Raw genomic sequence first — 24,365 nt, 5'->3', positions numbered from 1 at the left:
CGAGGAAATAGTGATTTTTAAACCTTTAGATATCTCATTGGATATTTATAACTATTTAACAGCGATCTTCTTCGTCTGAGGACTGTACTTTAATCATATCTAGATCTGTGCAGAAAAGGGGGAACAAGTTAATACTCAAGTACTTGTTTGGATGGAAAATATTACATCTTATACTTATCAAAGGTTAGATTGGCAGGCAAAAAGAAAAACCAATGATGACAAAACTGATGCCATTAGGGAACAATAGTCATAATTTACCTTTCAGCAATTACCTGCCTCCCTACAATTTACATGAGAATATTCTTGTTTCCATCTCTGTTTTCAAAATGGGGCATGTGAGCTACAGACCAAGAGAATTAGACAGTCTCAAGGCAGATCTCCATTTTTCTCCAAACAGATATCTGAGCACAGGCTCATTTCTAATTAGGGAATAAGTGATATAGTTTTTGTGGAATTTGCTTGTTTTAAAGTTGTTTATATAGATCTTGACAGAGGGTGAAAAATATATATTTTGACGGTGTCTCTTTGGCACAGATTCAATTGTTGGAGTTAAAAGTTTAACAGAAAACTGAGAGGGAATGAGAAGGAACATTTGGCCCTGAAAATGTGTTTTATCTATGTCTCAAACTACCTCGTGATTATAGCACTGCCGTGAACATTCCTCTACTTACAAATCATTAACCTTTGGCCAGTTTTCAGTACATCAATTGAGTGCCATGTTTTTAATTTTAATTGGTTGTCACTACCAATACTTTAAATGTTTCTGAAGGATTTTTAGTTTTGCAATATTTAACTTAGAAAAGGTAGGTCTATCGAAATGAAATCTTTTAAAGGCACTATCAGAATGACGGTTCCTGTTATATTTCATTAGAAATATGTGTCATTTGAAACATCTAACATATAATAGTATTCCAGTTATCTATTGTGGCAAATCATAGCCCCCCAAATTTGATGTGTTATACAGAATTAAAGAATGACTTATTACCCATAGTTCCATGGTTCAGCAATCTAGGCAGTTTGCAAGCATGACTGGGGGAGCACTCAGATGGCCGCACTCATCTGATTACAGGAGCTGGATGGTTCAAAATAGCCTCAGCCCCACATCTGATATGCGCTCCTGGTGAATGGCTGGGTGGCTTGTGTCTCCTGCATGTGCCTGCTCATCCTTTAGGCTGGAATCTCAGCGTGGTGGTCCCAGGGTATAAGACAGTGGAAGGTGCAAGGCTAATTAAGATCTAGGCAGTAGAATTCACGTTAAGTCACTTCCACCACAACTTCTTGATCAAAGCAAGTCACGCTGCCTGCTAGATTCAAGAGGGTGAAGTAACAGACCTCATCTTTTGATGGAAAGAGTACAGTCTTCATTGTGGACAGTTGTTTGACTGATCTATCACAATATGATAATACTGTCTAGTTATTTGCTATTTTGTACTTAAATCTTCACAAGATAGAACAGGTTAATATACATGATTTTTTTTTTTAAAGTTTACTCATGAATTAATTTTCTTTACCTTTAAAATAAAATAAACACAGCTTATAAAAGTTAAAAAATATATTTTCTTTTAAATCTGTATGAATTTTCAATATATTGTATTCTTTGGAACTGAATCCTTCCCCTCCCCTTTGGTACTTGCTACTGTGATAGATTAATAGATTTCTCAGGGTTGAAAAACTTCCATAAAGCACTTTAGGCGCACTCCTTCAATATCATACAGAAAGGGGAGAAAAAGACTTTGAAAAGGTGTTAAGTAACTTCCCACACATTATTCAGCCATTTAAAAATGGGTTCTTTTTCTCTGAATGTCCAATAAAAAATATGCTTTTAAGATTTAATGAATTTTTTAAATATTTGCTGAGTGGAAGGAAAGGTAAGTCTCACATCTGAAAATGTAAAATAAAATGTAAGAATTGAGAAGTACTCGTAAAATAGTACATACAGTTAGATGTATTTGCATAAAGTAACATTTATACACACATATATACACATATCTATGTGATGGATTAGATAAGATAATACATAGTTGGATAGACAGACAGGCTGACAGGAAACACAGGGTCTCTGGATCAGAGAACAGACCATTTCTTACTCAGGACCGTGCTAGCGTATATACTCCAGCCCCCATCCTAAGGGTGGAGTGGTGAGAAATTAATGTTACCCTGTATGTACAGCACAGTTGCTCTAACAGGAGAAGGACCCTGAAATTATGTGTTTTAGGGTTTTTTTTTTTTTTTTAGACTGTTGGCATATCAGTCCATCCTTTTGTTATTTTTACTCTGGAATGCAAATTTTATCAGGTCAATACCCTGGAATGTCAGTAGGGCTCAAAGGAGTTAAGTCTCTACCTCTCTCAGGAACAATACCCCACCTTTAGCTTCCGAGGCATTTTTGCTGTGCCATCATCCTTTCTCCAGCTTTGCTAGTGCCCTTTGCTCAGAAAGACCTGACTCAGCAGAAATGTCAAAATATTCATGGATAATTGTCTCCCAACAAGATGATCAGGAAACATCTGCAAAGGAAATGAGATTTAAGATTTGTTTGAAAAGAGGAATAGACTTTCCTATGGTAAAATAGAATTCACCAAACGGAAAACATGGGCAAGGCCCCATTTTTGCTAGAGTGTCGCTGTGCCATGTTGAAAGATCAGACTAGAACTAGAGACATCGATGCTAGGTTGTGATGGTTACTTAGGCAGTACCTTTTTGCCCTAATGCAGTTTATCTTATAATAGTGGCCACTGAAACCATAAAGGTGCAAAAACCTTTTATCAAGGATCTGAAAGTCCTAGGTATACTTCTACTTTGTGTTTTCATTTTGACTATAATCAAATCTATACATCTTCATCAATTATGGAAGCAAAATATATTATTTTCTGTGATATTTATAATTAATTAATAAAAACTCATAAACTGCCATAATGTTAGGTATATAAGACAGTGATTTTCCAATTAGTGTTCTCAGATGAATTCTCAAAGATTTATCCTAGTTATATTTTTCCTTTTTAAAAGGCATCTATGACTTATGAAAATTTAAGAAATGCTGTTCTAAAAGTCATGAGACTGTCATCTGCACAGTTTTACAATCCATATGTAATGTCTTTTCAAACGCACAATAATTAGAGAAGAAATGTCCCCAGGAAACAACTTGGAATAAAGTCTTTACATCTTCCTGTTGGCCGGGAAGTAGGCCCCAGCCAGATGGGGTGACAGTGGGAGGTAGCAGCTGTGGGTTTGTGGAAGGCATCACACATGGAGGGAGCAGCATGCCATTAGGAATGAACCAAGGATTGTCGCAAGATTGGGCCTATTGATTAAGGTGCATCTTAGATCAATCTGTGTGTCGGCTCAGGCCTGAATCAGGCAATCCACCAGTTCCACTGCAGCAGTGAGAAGGACCTAGAACCATCAGGGAATGAAGTCCAGACTGAGAAGAACTAGGGAAGTGGCATTGTATTTTTACAACCTAGGACTATGCCAAACACAAATTAGATGCTCAATTAATATACCTTCATTGGCATAAAATAGTTTTGCATCAGTAAGTTTGGGATACATTATAGTGTTATTTTAATATTAAATTGTGGGACGCCTGTAAACTACCGAGAACACATATTGGCATATAACAGGTTCTCAGTAAATATTATTATTGCTGCCATCAGTTTCAGTATTATTATTAGTTTCAAATATATGTACATGCATTTCAGAGCTATGTACTTCTATACAAACTAAGGGGAAGAAAATTTGAGGAGTTCCATTCCCATTACCTCTGTTGACCTTTATTAAAATCTTGTAGACATTATTATGAATGGCTAAAATCCATTGAAAACTTTCTCACTGATATTAATTAATAAAATAGGTAGAGTATCTTTAAGGCTTTTATCAAAGACTTTGGTTCTCTCTTCCTCTGGGCACACGATAGGCTCCGTTTGGTTAGGTGGAGCCATAGGATTAGTTCTGGCAAGTGTGGTCTGTTGTAAATGGAAACATTCAAGGCTGCTGGTTCAGCATGGGATACTAAGTGAAACAGTAGATACCAACCAAAACCCTCTGGGAAAGTAATGGGTGTGAAATGAAATCTTAATTTCCCAAGGCTCTAAGACTAATATTTTTTTTCTACTTTTTTTAACCACAACATGACTGAGCCTATCCTGTTATAATAAGCTATTTTCATTGGAAAGGCAATTTCCAGGGGAACTCAATGAAAGTATACTCAAATGAGTGAAGAAAAATTAGCCATTCAGAAAAAAAAAAAAAAAATCAAAGTGCCACTTACTTCTGTCATAAAAACCAAAGGAAAAGTCTCCGTTTTGAGGGAGGAAAGTTATTTAACTTAACAGAGTCAGTCAATTATTTAGGGAGTTTAATTTGGTGGCCGTATGTAGAAAGGATTTAAAAGGGGAGAAATAAAGGCAAAAAGGGCTTTAAAAGGCTAACACAGAACAATGGTTGACCAGCAGGAACAATAGGAAAAAATGGAGAGGTGTGAAAAATCTGAAGAAAGAACTGATAGAATTTGGTGCATAATGGGATACAAGGAATAAAAGAATTTAAATGTAGTGATCTTTCTTTAATGGACTATAAAGGTTTTAAAAACCAATTAATGATGAATAATAAGAAGAAATGTCTTTGATTAAAACTTACTTAAATCTGGGGCATCTGGGTGACTCAGTTTGATTAAGCATCCAACTCTGGAATTCGGCTCATGTCAGGATCTCAGCATCCTGAGATTGAGCCCATGTTGGGCTCCGTGCTCAGCAGGGAGCCTGCTCAAGATTCTCTCTCTCTCTCTCTCTCTCTTTCTCCCCTTCCCCTTCTCACTTTCTCCTCTCTAAAAAAATTTTTAAAAAAACTTACTTAAATCTGTTACTTTCGATTTATAGAAGGAAAAAAATTAAATATAATTTCATCTATTCTAAAGTTGCTAAGAGCTAAAATATTTCATGTGATTTGTTTTGGAGTTTTCAGTTTTGTTTACAGCTCTGTTCTATATTAGGAGACTAATTTGTTTATCAATTACACCTCCACAAAGCTGAAGAAAAAAAGAAAGAAAGAAAGAAAGAAAGAAAGAAAGAAAGAAAGAAAGAAAGAAGAGCAAGCAAACTAATATTCTCATTTACACCATCTGTATGCTTGCTTTTATTTTTCTCATTATAGCAAGATTAATGCTTTTATAATACAGAAGTTATTTCTACCTATTTTATAATTTAAGCAGAAATTATTCAAGACAAATCTTTCCTTATTTTTTATTTCTTTATAAAAACAAATTTCTATGTTGAAAATAAGCAAACAATTACAAAAGTCCAATTAATGATATACTAATTTTGAGGATGGCTATAGTCTATGAAACAGCTACTGATTTGTTTCATCTCTACATGAAATTAATGCTGGGAATGTACTGCCAATGTCTAACCATGATATGCTCTGTTTAGGTAATAACCCTGGCCAGCGGGAATGTGCCACACCACACTATTCACACCCAGCCAGTGGGAAAGCAGTTTGACCGAGTGGATGATTTTTTTATTCCCACTACAACACTCATCATCACCCACATAAGGTAAGTGCTAAATGAGTGATCAACTTTTAGATTTCTCTCTAATTTTGATAGGAAGCCATGGGAAGTCGTAAAAAATAAAACGCATTTCTGTTATATAACGGATACACACATAATTGCACGTGATTTACCTTGTCTCATCTGCTTGATGAACTTTTATTTATCAACATTCATAATGAATTTCCCATCATGTATTTCTTTTTATGCCTCATTAGGAAGTGAATTTTAAAAGATCAGTGGCATTTTTAAATCAATTTTATAGTTAATATTTTGCAAATTGTCATTGGGGTCTTCATATTAGGCTTTTGCAGATGCTGACATTTGAACTCAGCATGATGAAAGAACCACTCTCACAGAAATCCGTTCAATATATTACAATGACATTCTTCTATCATTTTTGCCCATATAGAAATTAATATAAAAGTATTAGAAGCAAATAGTAAGTTGAAATGAAATGTTTGAGGCTTACACTTTGAGGAAACATGTTGATGTGTTCTATCCTTGGATGTATTTATAAAAGGTGAAAAGGTAATTACTTCTAATGACATCACTCCAAAGTTCCGTAGAAGTGGTTTAAATGCTTGAAAGAGGGAGACTGAATATATCACAATTTCGAGTAGTGTATATTTTGATAATTTACTGAAAAACTTTTGAAGTATTACTTAGCAACATTAGTGAATTTGAACCAAACTAATATTTTGTTCTGTTTCTCACTTAATTATGTTGAAGGAGAACTGCTCCAGATATGTTATATGAGTCATTATTTGATTCTTGTATGTATTTGTTTCTCTTGTATTATATTGGAAAGTATCTTACCTAAGAGTTGGAGTTGGAAGAATTCTGAGAGAGTGTGAAATTCAACTTCCAAAAGTAAAAAAGGGGGATTAATAAATCAGAATCATGGCTCATAGTTAGACATTACATAGATACTCTTATTTGCATAGCCAAGTACGTTTTCAAAGAGGTTAGTGTTATCTTTCAAGCAAATTACCATTACTTTCAGAATGTCTATTATATGCTCAGGAATAACGTGATTAAAAAACATTATGTCGTTACAATATTACATGTTTTATGGAAAATAAGTAGAACTTATTGAAAATGCAGCATATTTTTAAGTATTTGTATTGAAGTAAAAATTTTTACATCTGACTGTGAGAGCTATAATAGTACAGACACAGAAGAAATTAGCATATGTACCAAAAATGGTACCACTTGAGATGGTACCTAAAAAATATATGTTTTTATACTTAATAAGGATACAACTTCATTTGGCAATGAGTGTTATAATTAATTCCTTTGTTATTTTCAAGTTGTTGATAAATTATTAATAATTTACTGTGTAACACTTGCTTTTATTTACCCCATTCTCCTATTACACATAACTATATTCAATATACATTATTGGCTTTGCTTTTTTTTTTTTTCCAAATGCACTAGTATTGGAATTATTTGGAGCAAATTTCCTGTGTCTATAATACTAATAGGGTTAATAGTGTGTAGTTTGGGCTATTTCTTTTCCCCTGCAACCAGTAAATTCTATCATTGTGGTAAAATAGCTACCAGGTCAAGAGTTTAACTTTGTCTAAATTCAGTAAGTGCTATGTGTAATTATGGGTTTGTGTTTATAATTGATATATAAGATTACATTGCTCAATTATAGAATTGTTATATGTACAGTCAGAACATAATATCTCTTTAGGGCTGAAATTATTACTACGCAATTAGTGTTGGAGCTAATAATTAGAAGAAGATCTAAATAATGTGAACACATATAAGGCAAAATTTTATTTTGGTTATTTCTCTATATTATGAGAAACACTGAAAAGTATGCTTGAGGATATTTTTAAACATCTCTTTCCTTTTTAGGGATGGGTAGTGAAATGCAGGGTTGTTTTGCCATACTTATAACACATACTAAATTAAATTATAGCAATCCTACTTTCATAGATTGGATATACAGTCCCATTTTCGCGAATGTGAATGATGGTCAAATTTTCTATTGCACTTCAAAATAATTATTCCTATTACTAAATGAAGAGTGAGAGCAAAAATTAGCATGCATTTCCAAAATCAAAACATTAAATATAAACTATTTTTAACATAATGAGAATTTTTTTCTACATCAGGAAAATCTGAGGGAAAGATACGGTCTTTTCTTCTACCAATTTCATGTAACATATTTTTCTAACCAAATTTGGCATGTGTTTAAATATGTGTCGAGGAGATTTATCTTTTTGTAACTTGTGTTTTTCAGAATTTGAGACTATTTTCTGACTGCTGTGCTTGGTATATATTTCCAGGCCAGGCAGAAGGTCTGACACATAATACGTGTTTAATTAATATGAGTTTCCTTCCTGTGACCCCTCATCACATTAATCTGCTTTTCTCTCAGATTGCTACACCCTCATTTCAAATAATTTATATCTCCAGTGTCTGAAAAGCTCCTGGACAAGTGTCAGGATTTTATATACTAAGTGCCTAAAAACTGGTAGGCTCTTAATTCATGTTTCTCACAGGAATGAAAATAAAGAAGAAAGAGCTACATTATTTCCTAAACCAGACTATGTATAGGATTGAGGGAATTACATAGCATTAAGGGAACTGTATTTCTTATGTACGGAATTTCTCAGCATCTAACATGGTATCAGAGATGCAGCAAGTCCTGCATTAAGGGTACATGAATTATGTGGAAGCAGTAATTACGAGTAATAAGTACTTACACTCCTGTCAGATGGATCGAAGCCTGAAGGTCCCAGCAACACCGTTTGCCATTGGCTATTATAAATTTAGCCAGTTTACTTCATTTCTTTCCAAGGACTGGAATGAAATGATGTTCAAATATTAAGTTTCAGGGACGCCTGGGTGGCTCAGTTGGTTAAGCATCTGCCTTCGGTTCAGGTCATGATCTCAGGGTTCTGGGATTGAGTCTCGACTTGGGCTCCCTGCTCAGTGGGGAGTCTGCTTTTCCCTCTCCCTCTGCCCCTCCCCTGCTTGTGCTCTCTCTCTTTCTCTGTCAAATAAATAAGTAAAATCTTTTAAAAACATTAAAAATAAGTATTAAGTTGTCCTTAATGGTGGTTGTTCATACTACTCATAATCCACACTGTTGCAGGGGCTCCCCTGCGAACAGTGACAATCTTGCTAAAAGCCTCTATTTTTCCCTGCTTGGCTTCTTCTTATTTTTTTCTACATTTTTCCCCCTTCTCGGTGTCTATAATTCTCAGGCTTGTTTAATCTAGTCTGTAAAGTAAATTAAGACTGAAGAATTTAAGAGAACCAAAATTATTTTATCCATCTATATTAAAAAATAAGCTTGTGGCTTAAAAAATAATCAATCTTCACAAAGTTTGGGAAGCTGTTCACTTTTTAAGACAGCTTAAAATTCTCAGCACTTTGAAAATTTTTGGATCCTAATTTACGTCACCCCTCTTTAATCAAAATACAGTTGACATACAATGCTATATTAATTTCAAGTGTACGACATAGTGATTTGACAATTCTCTACGTTATGCAGTGCTTGCCATGGTAAGTATAGTTACCATCTGTCACCATACATAAATACCACAATATTATTGACTATATTTCCTGTTGGTACTTCTTAATCCCCTTCACCTGTTTCACCCATTCTCCTCTTCATTCCCTCCCCTGCAGCCACGTTTGCTCTTTGTATTTATGATTCTGTTTTTGTTTGTCTATTCATTTGTTTTGCTTTTTAGATTCTGCATATAAGTGAAATCATTTGATATTTGTCCTTGTCTGACTTATTTCACTTAGCATAATAGCCTCTAGGTCCATCCATGTCGTCATAAAAGACTTCATTTGTTTTTATGGCTGAGTAATATTCCAGTGTGTGTGTGTGTGTGTGTGTGTGTGTGTGTGTACATGTGTTTCACATCTTCTTTATTCATTTTGAATGGCCCAAGGAATTTTAATTTCAGAAAACTCATTTACATTTAAAAAATATCTGAGCAGGAAGGCCTGATTTTATACACTTGCACAGTTCCTCAGTAAATTCCTTCCCACTCCTTGAGAGACACAGCCTAGGTCACATACAGTTATTCCTATTTTTAGTACATGTGTTGCCTAAGTGAGCACAAGGTACAGTTATTCCTGTTTTATCCTATGGCGTGAGACTTTATTAGTAAAAAATCCCCTTTTGGTTTTGTGTATTCCTTCTTTCTCCGTAGGAATCAGAAGAGTACCTGAGCCCTAGGCTGGGGATACACCAGATACACCGATGTCATGATGTTATACTACCTTTGATCTAAATCAAAGTAGTCTTTAAACTGTTGAGTTCTGGTTACCGGACTCAGCTTGTGTCCCTGCCTTACACTCTCTTGAATACGAGTGCTTACCAGGGGATAATAAAGAACTCTAGACCAGCACGCAGCCATTCTTTAAGATACACATATGTGCACCCCAACTGTGAATTCACTTTGGTTTAATGAAACTAAACTTCCTGGAAGATAAGAGAAAATGTATTAGAATCCTGTCTCCCCAAAGTTCCAACTACCTACTCAGCTTCTGAAAGGAACTAATACTTATTGATTAAAAGTTTGTTTTAAGAAGATTATTAAAATTCTAGCATATATATTTTTAATATTGAGTGTCAGTGGGTTAATATCCACTTCCCCAATTGTTTAGGAAAAACTAAAATGACTTGATATTTAGTTAATGACACAGGTGATATTCTGATGCTTATTGAAATATATTGATTTAAATCACTCTATAATTATATGTTTTTTTGTTTTTAAAGTAAGAATAAAAGATTATACCTTATATTATGTTAATATTCATAAAAACAGTTCCATTGAATATTTAATAAGTGACGTACTTTTCATATTAGTAATTCATCGCACATTTCAGTTAACTGGCAACGTATATTAACTAGACACTCATTTTTCAGATTTGCAATTAATAGAGAATTTTCTTTAAAAATCTTAAACTCCAGCAAGTAATTAATTAATCATAAATCGTAGTTCAGAAGTGGAAGAGATTATGCAGTGCAAAAAAATGTGTTTTGTAATGACATGAGAAATATAAATTTCTCATACAAGGAATTTCAATTTTGATTTTTATCTTCTATATACAAATATATCCAGAGAGGAAAAATTGAAAGAAACTATTAAAAATGAAAATGCATGTAAAATTCTCAGAAGAATCAATTATGTCTATTTAATGTATAAAAATTGAAGCAGTAATTCATTTTCTTTTTTAAGCACAAGTGCTCTACAAATGTAAAGCAAACTGTTTCATTATTGTACTCATAACTTGTATCCAAAGTGCTGTTATTATAATATCATTACATGCAAATAGATATACTTGAAAGATATTGTAATTCTACTTCTCTTAAGTTTTTTATGATATGGCTAATGCATGGGGGATGTAGTGATTTTTGTATCAGTTTTTTTAATTAGCTAGAGATTAAAAAGTAATTTCAAAGCAATTTCTTTTTTTCAGAAAAATTATTGTATTACAATGGTTGTATTATCTTCAAAGCAACTAAATCTCATAAAGAATGGACATTTACATAATTGGTTGTGTTTCATTTTGGTACCATTCTGAAAAGAAAAAAATTTAAATGTCAATTTCTTGTGATATATGTAAAGATTACAACTTACTGTGCAAGTGCTACTATAATTAGCATAGGAAATAAAAACCACAGGTTTGGCAGTGATTTATCACATTATCATATGTTTACTTTTAAAATATTTCCTTGTAAAGATTAGAGGGGTGAGGAGCATTGAGAAAATGAGAGAAGAAGCTAATGAGATGGCAGGTATTCAAGCAATGAATAACAAAGCATTTCCATGGGATCCCCCGCCCCCCTGGAAAACACTTCAGTAATTCTTCCAAAGAATTATTTCTTTTTGGTAGTGGGGTGATGGAAGTGACAACTACTTAAGGGCCAAGGTGGTTGAGAGCAAGGAAACTTGATAAAGCTTAGAGCAAGATACCAAGAAGGCCAGAAAGTACAAGCTATGACAAATGCAAGAATTAGCAGAAGTGTTTCTGAGAGCTTTTGACTTGTCATGAATAAAATTAGTTGGAAGATAAGGAAGAGGGTAACAACTAGATATTTCCACCAATGTTACAAAGGCACAGCTAATATTCAGGTTCTTTAGGGCTCTCAGAAATTCTTTAAATTTTCACTGACTTAAATAATACCTTTGATACAATTTAAAATAGATAAAATACATGAAGAAAAAGTAAGTTCTATAGCCTGACCCTTGTAATATCTACAAATCATGTGTCTTGTATCTCTTGTCCTCTCTGAAGTTGACTGCAACTACAGACAAGTTTAATCCCATCTATTCACCTGGTACAGAGGACACTTTAATTAAATACAAAAAGGAAGTTATTTCTGATTTATGTGCTGCTACTTCGGAGCAGTCCTGAGATAGTACGGGAAGACAGCGACTTCGATGATGCTATTTGAGAAGCTTCAAAAGGCTTGTCCTCTCTTGACATCACCCCGAACACCACCATTTGATAATATCACCTGGAATTTCAAACTACTCTGGTTTCTTTAGGTTATATTTCTCTAGAAATCCACCTTTAAAGTGCTCCTATTTCTTGAAAGGAAAACGGAGGAGCCTCTGGGAAATTTGACATAATTCTAATGGGCATTTTTCTTTATGGGTTGATTGGTCGATTATGTAGTATCTTAAAATTAATGTTTGAATGGGAGGGTGTGTGTGTGTGTGTGTATTTATTTCAGTCTATAATTACATGATAAGTAACAAGATGAATACAGTATATATAATAGAGAACTTGAAAGCAAAAAGCATTTACATGAAAACTGAGAATGCCAGTACCCACATTTTTCTCCTCCTCTGGACTTGACCTAGTAAACAAAACAAACAAACAGACAATGTTCCAAAAGTTTCCTTGTAACACTCCTATATTCTCTACCATACCCCAAGATGATGTTAGTGTCAAATAATTATCTCAAATTGGGTAATTCAGGAATACCATGGAAAGTGGACCTCAGTGTTACTCTTCAGTTTTGGTGGGCTGGAAAGCCACTATTTTTAAGACCCTCAAAAGTTGAATGACTGAGAAGGGTATAATGTAAGAGGGTTGCAGTCAAATGTGGAATAAGGGGCTTAGGGCTTATCCTGTTTCAGATGGGTCATAATTCCTACACAGCCAATGGCTATGACTCCACTGTAAGAGATGAAGCAAACTGAAATAGCAAGCCGCGGGCACCATTCTGGGAGTCTGGAGAGAGGGCTATAGCGCTCCTTTTCTGTTATAAATTACAGCAAGGAAATGATTAAGAAGGGATTGGGTTTGATTTATGATTCCTTGAAACTTCTCCAAGGGAAAAATAAACATTCTGTGAAAGTGAAAGTTAAAGTAAAGTATATCATTCTTCCTCATATTCTATCAAATCTGTTAAAGCAAAATTATATATATGGCTAGCCATTTATCAAGACAACTCTACACTCATGACTTGATTCATGGACAGGCCAGGTGTATGGAGATACAATTTTAGCAGTAAAATTGTCTGGGTACACTGAAATCCTGGCACATCAGAAATTGAAAATATCAGTTGTTCAATCCTTTTTAGGAAAAATATAATCTCAGGGTGATAAGCAACAATTAAAATTGTTTCAAAAAATGGTTCTTAGATAAAGATCTCACAAAATCACAGTTCCCTGAGGTCCTTTTATTTATTTTTTCACTCCATTCATCCTTATCTGCTAATTCCTCCCACAAAGAAATGAACTAACAAACCATAAGGATTCTAAATAAACCAGGAATGGGAGCTCTTTCTGTCTGTATTCTCACACATGGTGAATATCCAAAACATTTATGAATTCTGAAAGTAAGATCGTCTCTTCCCCCCACGTCTCTGAGGTTCTTCACTGCCCTCTCCACTCCACGCAAACACAAACTCTAGATTGTCAGGACCTGCAATATCTTGAGATCCTTACATTCCCAGAGCTTAGTGTACTATCTGAAAAACAGAAGACATTCGTAAGTTGCTTATTAAACACGGTACACGTGTATATGTTGGTGAGTGTATGTGCATATACATACACAAATCCTTGTTGGCAAACCTCCCAGCCTTTTTATGTGGGTGCACAGCTTCTTCTACTTAAGCACTTGATAACTTTTCTCATCTTCTTTTTAAAGAAGTAAACACACTACACCCTTCAGTTTGGATCTGTAATGCTATTCTTCTTTTTCATTTTGGTTACTGGATTTATTTATTTATTTTTTTTACTTTCCACCTTCTTTAACATTTTAGTGTAGCTAACACATTGAGTATAAAATGCTTAGACAGAAAACCTTTGAGTGCTTGCAGTCGTGTGTGTGTGTGTGCGTGCATGCGCGCGCACGCCTGTATGAGTGTGTATTCAATTTGTTACCTTCATTATTTCTTGAGTTAGAGAACACCGTCTGCTTCCCTGCTTGGTCTCTGCCCTATATTAACAGGTCTCTGAGCTATATGCATCCTGTAAAAAAAATAATCTAGTGTCCAAAGTAGATGAACCAAGAAAGCCAGCACCTCTTTTGGCAGAATATACACTTAGCCAGATTAGTAGCCCATATTAGCTATGTAATCTTTTTTTTTTTATTGTATGGGGAAATGGGGTTGGATTTAAAGAGCAGACTGTATTTAAAATATGAGGATCTCATTATTTTAAAAAAGGCAAAGTTTTATACAGGTGTTATTAGTAGTCTCCAAACTCTAGGATTTAATAAAACCCCTAAATAGATTCATTCTATAGCATTTTTTTACTGAAGAAATCAATGGAGCACTAATAACATGTAATTTAGAAACACTCTACATTGCAAATCTGCCTCTTGAGTTTTATTATGCAAAGAGAAATAGCTCTTGCTTCTCTCAGAGGTCCTTATGCTAACTCATCAAAGTGTTCGGTAAAACATAGGGCTGTCCCTTTGACAGGACCCAGGATTCTTCTTAGGAGATAGCTGTGGGGTATACATAGCAAATTTGTGTTTTTTTTTCCTTTGTCACATATGATTTTGAGTTTTGCTGGAAATGGTAAATCAAACTTATTTTACCTGAAGTGAGTAAGTGATATGGTTGTATAGATTACTTTGCTTTCTTTGCTTGGTAGTAAAAACAAACTCAGGTAACAATTAAGGTTAATAAAGAAAAATACCAAAAGGTAAAATACAGTGCAATACATCAAGAGAGGGGCAGAACTCATTCTGAGAACCTAAGTAATTTCTTATGTGAATTTAATATGTGCACTGCATGACCTATTTCATACATATATTAATAGATTATAGAATTTTGAATCAAGCATATAAGGCATTAATGAGTTCTCAAATAATGTGTACACAGAAGAATAATGTATATTGGGGTTTCTAATTCTTTCTATCTGAAGTGGCTATATTATTATTCTGTTGAAGGAAGGTGATATATTTTACCATAATATCTTATTTTGTGAATTCATTATTTTTTTTGATGAAATGTTTTATTAAAATGTTAAAACTTTACATACACATAACATAACATAAAAACTCTCTTTTGAATGAAAGACTCCTATTATGGCTCAGTAGAACAATACAGTTGAAAATAAATAATTTTATCTTTAAGAATTGTACATAAATTAATGATTACAGTCAATAGAACATTTTTTGAAATTTTCTGTGAATATGACTAAATACTTCTCAATTTTGTTTAATTATAAAAACAGTTAATTTAAATGTAAAATTACCGGTGGTAGTGAGGGGTGTCTTTAGATGGGCAACATGGTGGCACTGATATTCTCTCTGTTTACAATGACTTGAGACTGTAAAAATCTTCATTGTGAATCCACCCAAGTTGACATTTTGTACCATTTTTTAAAGATCTTATATATTTACTTAGAGACAGAGAGGGAGAGAGAGAGCACCTGCACGAGTGAGTGGGGGGAGGTTAGAAGGAGAGAGAGAATCCCAAGCAGACTCCATGTTAAGCATGGAGCCTGAGGCGGGGCTTGATCCCATCACCCTGAGATCATGACCCAAGCTGAAAACGAGAGTCAGATGCTTAACCTACTGAGCCACTCAGGTGTCCCTGTACCATTTTAATTTAGTTGTAAATCTGTGGATGTGGCCTCACTATGGTTATCCAGGTAGGAAAAAGGAATTGGTTATTGTAAGTCAATCAAAAATATTTACACAAACACATTCTTTTTTTCCTTTAAATTAACATTCATTTGTTCTATAGCGATGTTCTATTCTATCTCTTGCTTCTCCTTGTGAAAAAGAAGTCCTGCAGCAAAATTTCAGGTTTTTAAGTTCTTTGGTTTTAAAGATTTGGTTCAAGCAAAAATGAAGTACATGACAGGTTGTCAGAGAGCCTTTAAAATGTACTGTAACAGAAAAACCCACCAAATTAGAGGATATATGGAGAAACTGCCTATTAGGTCTCATCTGTCATCAGTCATGAGTGGAAATACTCAACATACCCACATGGGTAGATTGAGAACATTGGGCAACAAATATCAAACTGCCAGGGTTTTATCCTTTGGTGTATACACTAGTGCCTTGTAGGATACATAAACCTTACAAAATGAATTGAAATAGATAGCTTCAGGGGAAATAAAAATGACAGTTGCCTTAGTGACTTAAAACTGCTAGCTGGGTTAGTTATGGTTAAAACCTCTGTATTGGTTTAGATTGTGATTAGCTGAATTTTTCTATACTATGGAAACTTTTCCTTTCTTACCTTCCTGTTTTTCTTTTTGGGGGGGTGGTTAATGAATATTTATAGACATTTTCTATATTGACAACTGATTTTCAAGGAAAACAGTATGAATTTACAATAATTCATTTTTTGGCCATTATGTAGAAGCTTATTTTTATGCTTATGTAATTTGAATGCATAAATATAGTTTTTAGTTCTTTGAAACAAAAGGAAATCAGGGTTTGCCTGTGCTATGAAAGTAGTGGTTGATTTATGTAAGTAAGCCAAGAAAATCCTAAAATAAACTAGATTTTCCCCTCATAATGTAAATCAAGATTATTCATCAATTTTGAGTGATAGAAAACATTTTTTATGTTTTTAATTAAAGTATACATTGTTTAAATTCTGCTTAAAAACATAGCTGTACAAATATAAAATAATAGAATATTTGGAACATCTATAGAGTATTTATTAAAAAGCTTGACAAAACTCATTTAATTAATTAATACATGAAAATAATTTGAAAATCGATCATTTATATAGCAAGATGATGTTAAGAAATATTTTTACAAGATTACGGCCTTAATTTGGTAATCTTGACATCAGAAACCCCTACTTCCGTCTAAATTATTATTCGCATTGGGATATAATGGAATCTAATTCAAAGAGATTTTGTTGGATGCAGATGATTTTTTTAAAAATAAAATTAAAGTAGAATAGAAATTATTTAACAACAGTCCTTTGAGATATACATTTTTTGATAACTTATTATTTTATGTTTTGTGAATTAAAAAATGTACTTCATGGCTATCATCATTATCAGAGGCTTTACAAAAAGAGAGGTCACATTAACCTATCTGTTACATTTTTCATTTCCTGAATCCAATCTGTGCCCTGCCAACATCAAAGATATATTAATAACCTTTTTGATACTTTTACCACTTATCTAATTTCAGCTTGATCCATTTATCATCTTTAAAAATTTTTAAATACATGAAAACACTTTTGGACAACCATAATATGTGGGTTTACAGAAAGAAGATAACTATATTTAAGCTTCCAATTCATAAAGTTGTTATTAAAATTTCAAATTCATCAGGGAAATATTTTTCTTTTTTTTTTTAAGATTTTATTTATTTATTTGACAGAGAGAGGGACAGGAAGTGAGAGAGGGAACACAAGCAGGGGGAGTGGGAAAGGAAGAAGCAGGCTCCCAGCAGAGGAGCCTGCTGTGGGGGCTCCATCCCAGAATGCTCGGGGACCAGGCCCTGAGCCGAAGGCAGGCGCTTAAGGACTGAGCCCCGGGAAACATTTTTCTTTATTGTATTTATACAAGTGAAATATACATAATGACATTACATTTAAATGTAAGTTGTTTATGTAAATAATTTAAGGAGAGTCACTTTTTTATTGTAATAAATTCATAATGATTTCCTAAAAGGTGTGCACAAGAATAAATCATGAATTTGAATGTTAGCAGGAAATAAAGAAATGACATTGTTAAGGAAGAGAGGACCAGGTATATGAGAAATTTATTAGAAATACAAGAAATACACTACCATTTATTCATATTGTCTACAGTTTCATGAGTAATTTTCAATTTTCCTCTGGTCCTATGTATAATAGTCATTTAAAGTGTTTCCCTATAATTTTATTTTAATATAGAAGCAAAGCCTAATTTTCTAAAGTTAGGTCTGAGTTTGCTGTATCATTTACATACCCTCCAGTTGTATTGCTTGGTTATAGTTTTTGTTCTTATTACTATGGTTATTATATAATATGTTAGGAGTAATGAAGAAACACTGAGCACTTACTCTATGCCAGAGAGTGAGCTCAGAGTTTTAATGCACTGCCTCATTTAAAACTAGCAGCTACATAAATTTTTATCCCTATTCTACATATGGTGAATCACTTAACTAATAAGTGTTGGAACCAGCTATAAACTCATTTCTGTCTAAATTCAGTTTCTTAGCACTTAATACATTTTAGTGTTCAAGTCCTTTTTTCACTTTTAGGGTAAAACCTAACGACTGATATCCTCTACAAATTATCTCACACTTACCTTTAACACATTCTCTCTCTCACTTTACTGTTACCTCTGCTGCAACAAAACTCGCCCCCTCACAATAAGCCTACACCGAATTTTCTCGCCTAGCTGCATTAATTTGCAGAATGCCCCGTTTCTTCATTGTCTGCCCAACAAACCCTTCAGGACTGATCTCAAAGCAACCTTTTATAAAATTTGTTATAATTTCCCTAATTGGAATCCCCTTGGTATTCTGAATTTTTGTTATTCCTCATTTGTGTTGAGACTCACAGAGACCTGGCTTGGAAAGTAGCTCTTTAGATCCTTTGGAGCTTTTAGCACAGTATTTAATTTTGCTTAGATCAGTTTGATTTTTCTCTTCCACAAGTAAATGATTTCAGAAGGGATAGAGAAAAAATAGGATGTGGTGTCTACAATCCCTACAGACCCTACAGTAATTTTTTCCTGTCTGCTCATGTCTAACTTTATAATGTCTATTTATTAATCTGCTCCTCTCTGCTCTCATGACACAGCCCTAAGCTGAGCTCCCTATGTCCCACCTTGCTAATGTAATGAACTCTTCACTGTTTCTCCGTACTTCTTGTTTTCTCCCTTCTTCAGCTCACTAAACAGAGAACATTCCTCTTTTGAATTCCTAGCTATGGTGATACAGTTCTGCATTGGAAAGAAAAAAAAAGCACAAAACTTTACAATATTTCTTATTGCATATAGGTTAAAGCCAAAGTACATTGAGCTCACTTCTTAAGTGTGTGATCTGCACACGCCCTAGGTCCAGCCAACGTGAACCGTAGCTCCTGTATTTCCTGTTTCCACTTAACCATTCATTTTGTCTAAAGTGCTCTTTCTGATTCTGATTTAGATCCTCTTAATTTAGGTCGATCTCCTGGCCAAACTCGAATGCACTCTAATTCATGCCCCTTTTTCTATTCCTCCGTCATTTATAATAGTACTCGCCTCAGAATTTACTTCTTGTTAAGGGCATCAACCAATTGTTAATTTATTTCATTTATTCATTCAACAGCTGAACTGTTCACATGACAGACACTATTCTAGATTTAATAGGAAACTGAATACAGATTTTGTCTTATTTTCCTTTAGTGCAATATGAGTATCACAACAGTTAATAAAAATTAAAAGACTTTTTTTTTAGATTTTATTTATTCATTCGAGAAAGAGAGAGAGCGTGTGCACAAGTGTGGGGAGGAGCAGAGGGAAAAGGGAGAGAGAGTCTCAAAGACTCCAGGCTGAGCACAGAGCCCGACTCAGGCTCAATCTTGCAACCCTGAGATCAGGACCAAAGTCAAGTTCAGGCATTTAACCAACTGAGCTACCCAGGCACCCTAAATATATTTTGTAAAAACAACTCAGTTTGGAATGGTAAGAATATAGATTCAAATTCAGATGTTACCACTTACTACAGTGTAATTTCAAACAAAATAAGCTTTGTAAAGGACATTTAAAAAAAAAATGTCTGCTAGGGATACGTGTCTCATCCAGAAATGTTGCTTGTTTCAAGTATTAGTTTATCTTTAATTCACTGGAATAATTTTGTTAGCTTTTTCCGTCCCCAATCCCCATCCCCTCTCACCTGTAGCTATACACAATTTATGTCAATACTGCGGTCAACTGACACCTATTTTTAAAATATTAGTGTTCTTTCTTTTTCTCTTCCTCAGAGCAGTGGGACCCTATGTTGAAGTCTTTATGTAAAAGAAAGAAATGCCATAGTACCCAAGTTGATTAAATGGAGATGGGTGGGGATGGTGGAAGGAAAGAGCCCGACCCACCCACTTTCACTTTCATTTCTTCCCTGCTTCTCTATGCAGACTCCAACAGCGTGTATTTTTGTTTAAATATTTTTTAAAAACTTTATCAAGGCAATTTTCTTTTTTTCTTTTCTTTTCTTTTTTTTTTTTTTTTGGTCGGCTAAAGGTTCACCCTGCCCTCTTCTTAGATTGCATACGTTGCTTTACTTACTTAACGGAAGAGGAAGAGCACCTGACAGAGGCATAGACAAATAAGTCTCCAGATTTCTTTGGCCACAATTATTAGTTTAGACACACTGTGTAACCCACTCTGAACCCATATAGTATAGTATAATGTATAGTATAATGAACATTTTTTTTCTGGGACTTCCTGGAAAGAGACTTCTGGTTTTTTATGCTTGAGCTGGTTCTAGAATTTCCATCTGTTTGAATCCCCATATTCTTTTTGATTTAAAAAGTTTGGACTGCATATCCTATTATTTACAAATGAAAGAAGCTAAGATTAGGTTTCCTTATGTCTAGAATACGCGTATTACCCACTTCACATTATTTTGAGTTGATTGCAGGATATTGTGCGGTTCCTGACACACAATAGGTAATCAGCAAATGCTATTTTCCCATTCCCTTGAGTTGATGCGTTTCTTGTCACAGTATAGTTATTATAACTATAGCAGTTATACTAATTAGCACTCAGTAAATATTTGTTAAAAAGTAGTGCACTTAGGGGAGCCTGGGTGGCTCAGTCTGTTGAGCATTTGACTCTTGGTTTCAGCTCAGGTCGTGATCTTAGGGTCATGAGATCGACCCCCTTGCGGGGCTCCATGCTCAGGGCAGAGGCTGCTTGAGACTTTCTCTCTGTCCTTCTCAGCCCCTCCCTTCCTAAAATAAATAAATAAATCTTTTAAAAAATGTAGCACACTTACTAATGTTTCTCTGATTATCTGTCTGGCATGGTGATTCTGCATAAGAGAAAAAAGGGAATGAGTCAAGTCCCAGTTTGTATCTTACTGAAAACTTCTCCAAGCTTTAGTGCTGTGGAGACGGAGTTGCTGTTATCAGCCACTTGTGTAACGCCATAAGAAGACTGCTCAGTTTGAAGATATTTGGATTACTTGAGGCAGCTCAAGAGTAACAGTGAAACTATAGGGTTTCATCTGTAGAGGTTTTCTCAGAGTCCCTTAAATTACCAGTTATAGACAGGGCCATTTGTTTATTCAGTCTGGGTATCTATGTCTTCGGCTTGCACAAATCCACATTTTCCGTAAGTGCTAAGAAGAGAAAATTCACTAGGACTTTCCTCAAAGGGAAGCTTGTTATTTCATTTAAGATTTGACTGAAACTTGTGACTGAACAAAACCTGAATCCCGGGAATATTACAATTCTTCTAAGGTTTAGAGAATCTATTTTTCCTCTCTCTCAGGTGGATTTCATTATAAATCTCCTAGAATGTTTGTTTGAAATGTCTTTCATGAAATTCTGAAAACGTTCTAGAGATGTTTACTCAGTGATTTTTTTTTTTCTGTTTCAAAGCAATGTGTATTGGAATGGATATTTCAGTAGGTGTGTCAGTTTTAGTTTAGTATCAACCTCATTTATAATAATGTTGAATAATTGGTAAGGTTTATAAGTAACTTAGAACCCTACCTACCCCATGGCTAATATTTCTCCAAAGAGTGTATTTTTTTAATTGAATTTGTCAAATCGTAACACTACAAAGAAGAATATCATTGCAGTTGACGTTCAGTAAGTATATTTATTAAATACCTTATAAAGCTCAGGAAGCTTTGAGTTTTTTGTTCGTTTTAATTTGGAGTTTTAATATTGGTGCTATAGAGAATGCAATTCATACTCTTCTGCAAACGAGATATAGGAAGAAGTTCAAAACCTAGGATAGTTCTTTTTTTTGGCAATCATGAGGACTGATGATTCACATAACTCCTGTGAATAGCTGTATTGAGTCCCTTATCTCTGGTGGGAAATATTTCGAGTAAAAACGTCCTGTAATAAAGATGACAAGGAAGAATTCTTTTTTTTTTTTTTAAAGATTTTATTTATTCATTTGACAGAGATAGAGACAGCCAGCGAGAGAGGGAACACAAGCAGGGGGAGTGGGAGAGGAAGAAGCAGGCTCCCAGCAGAGGAGCCTGATGTGGGGCTCGATCCCATAATGCCGGGATCACGCCCTGAGCCGAAGGCAGACGCTTAACTGCTGTGCCACCCAGGCGCCCCGACAAGGAAGAATTCTGAATAAATACCTGTTAAATGGAACACTAGAGAATTTTTTTAAGCATCAGTATCAGAGTAACCAAATGATAAACCTGCATGCTTATTACCTGAAGAGCATCACGCTGGTAAATGTTTGAACACTCTCAAACTGACTATGCAGTTTACCAGGAATATCAGTACATACGCAAAATGAATTAATAATCATTCACAGTTGTTTCTATTTTGTCCAATATGTGCCATTATAAACATCACGCCTATAGTGTAATTCATTTTCGACCTTTTGAAGTAAAAAATCATTAGTGGTTGAAATCAGAGCCACGATAGAGTCCTTCATTTTCACAAGGGTGAAAGGAAAATGTGGTAAAAACAAGAATCTCTAAAATAAAAAATTATTGAGATGTACTATCTGGCAGGTCCAGAGGTACATCAGTATTTTGAACAGAATGAACAAACCACCAACATAGTAGATGTTCATTAGGAAGCTCGGAACAGCATGAGGAAAACAAGACAAAACCCCATTCTGTTGGAAAATGAGATTGTCAGACTTTCTGTAGGTACAGCGGGAAAGAAAACGCTTCATCAACAAGTCCAGATATGTGATTACTCTCACTGCGTTAGCTGCAATAAATAGGTGATGGATGGATGGATAGATAGACAGATAGACAGAAGATAGATAGAGTGGAGCAAAGGTCTGTATGTCAGTGAATTCCTTACATGTTCAGTGATGACATGTTTATTTTCAGTACCCCTAGGAACATCATGTCTATTCTTTTCTTCTGCTTAAGAAAAGAAAAATAAATAAAATCAAAAGAAGCCTTGTCATTGTGAGATGAACTGCAAAGTCATCTTATTTTCTCCATGACTCTAATAGCAGATATTGGATTGTTCTACATTATCTATTTCTGTCAGGACCTATAGCTTCTGAAAATGGCAATAATCCATCTTCAATCACTTATAGAAAATATGCCAGACCACAGCATCAATAAATACCTCTCTCAGAATCAGCTCACTTTGGCCATTACTTAGAGAACTTTTCTGATAACCTTTAGATGCACTAAAGGATACCTCGATAACTTGTTACATGCACAACTTAATTTTTGAGTAATACCAATTTAAAAGTGTCAGTTGGTTTCAAATCACTCTGTATGTACATATATTTTACACATGCACATATGTGTGTGTATTAGATAATCAGGGTTTGTATTAAGATGTATGCCAGGTTGTCATGCATTCTGATTGGTTGGTGCCCATGACCTATCAGTTGTCAGATATTTTTAATATCACTTCAGAAATAACTGATACTTATCAAATGCTTAATCTGTGAAGGGAATGTTTTATCTTGTGCATATTTTAGCCTATTATTGATCAGAACAACCATACTAATCTCATTTAATGCATTAAGAAACAGATTCAGTGAGAAATTAAATGGCTTACTCAATGACACGCAAGTTATTACATGGTGGAGCTGGGATGCAAACCTGCATAATCTGGTTAGAGTGGGGCATTTGAGTGTTCTTAGACACTTTTCTCCTGAGAGCACCCAACCAACCCACTCCCCCAACACATATACACACACATTTACCTCCATTTAAAATGTCCCCTTTTGTTTGTTTGTTTTGTGGAGAGATTTTGCACAACCTACTGTTCAGTCAGATGTATTTCTGAAATTTGTTTTACCGAACTCTTTTTGAGAGATGTTCATTATTAATGCACAAACAGTGGTGTACCATGTTATAAGACACTGAATCAGTTAAATTATATTGATTAGAATGCGTGCTTTATAATAATTGGGTAGTGCTACGTTCTGGTGTTTTCAATGCTTAAAAAATACTTCCAATAGAAAGCAAGCAAGCTTATTCCTTATTTTAGTCATCATCTAAGAGCTTCCTGCATAGTTGCCAGTGTGTTAAATATTCTAAAAATAGTCTTTATACTCACTATCCAAATAGCGCTGGGATAAGCTTTAGAAAGGATACAATATATACTCAATTTCAAGTATGAGAGACAGGAATTACTATAAAATAGATTTTCATTTCTAATCTATTATATCAGGGTATATTGCTTGCCTCTTCCAAAACATTGCTTCATATATGATAATTAAATACTCTGTAAAAATATTTAAGC

The 24,365-nt window shown here is 34.5% G+C and overlaps 1 protein-coding gene across 3 annotated transcripts in view; it reads left to right on the top strand.

The window, feature by feature from the left end:
- Positions 1 to 24,365, top strand: part of FSTL5 (follistatin like 5) — a 687,740-nt gene that overhangs the window by 631,186 nt on the left and 32,189 nt on the right. For all 3 annotated transcript variants that reach the window (XM_040626411.1, XM_040626410.1, XM_008685591.2), the window contains one exon: positions 5,424 to 5,548. In XM_040626411.1, coding sequence (XP_040482345.1) covers positions 5,424 to 5,548 — 125 coding nt within the window. The remainder of the gene's footprint in view (positions 1 to 5,423; positions 5,549 to 24,365) is intronic.

The sequence above is a fragment of the Ursus maritimus genome, unplaced genomic scaffold, assembly GCF_017311325.1.
Source record: "Ursus maritimus isolate PB19 unplaced genomic scaffold, ASM1731132v1 scaffold_11, whole genome shotgun sequence".
NCBI lineage: Eukaryota > Metazoa > Chordata > Mammalia > Carnivora > Ursidae > Ursus > Ursus maritimus.
The sequence above is the reverse complement of the archived record's forward strand: the minus strand, read 5'-3'. Positions and strand labels throughout refer to the sequence as shown.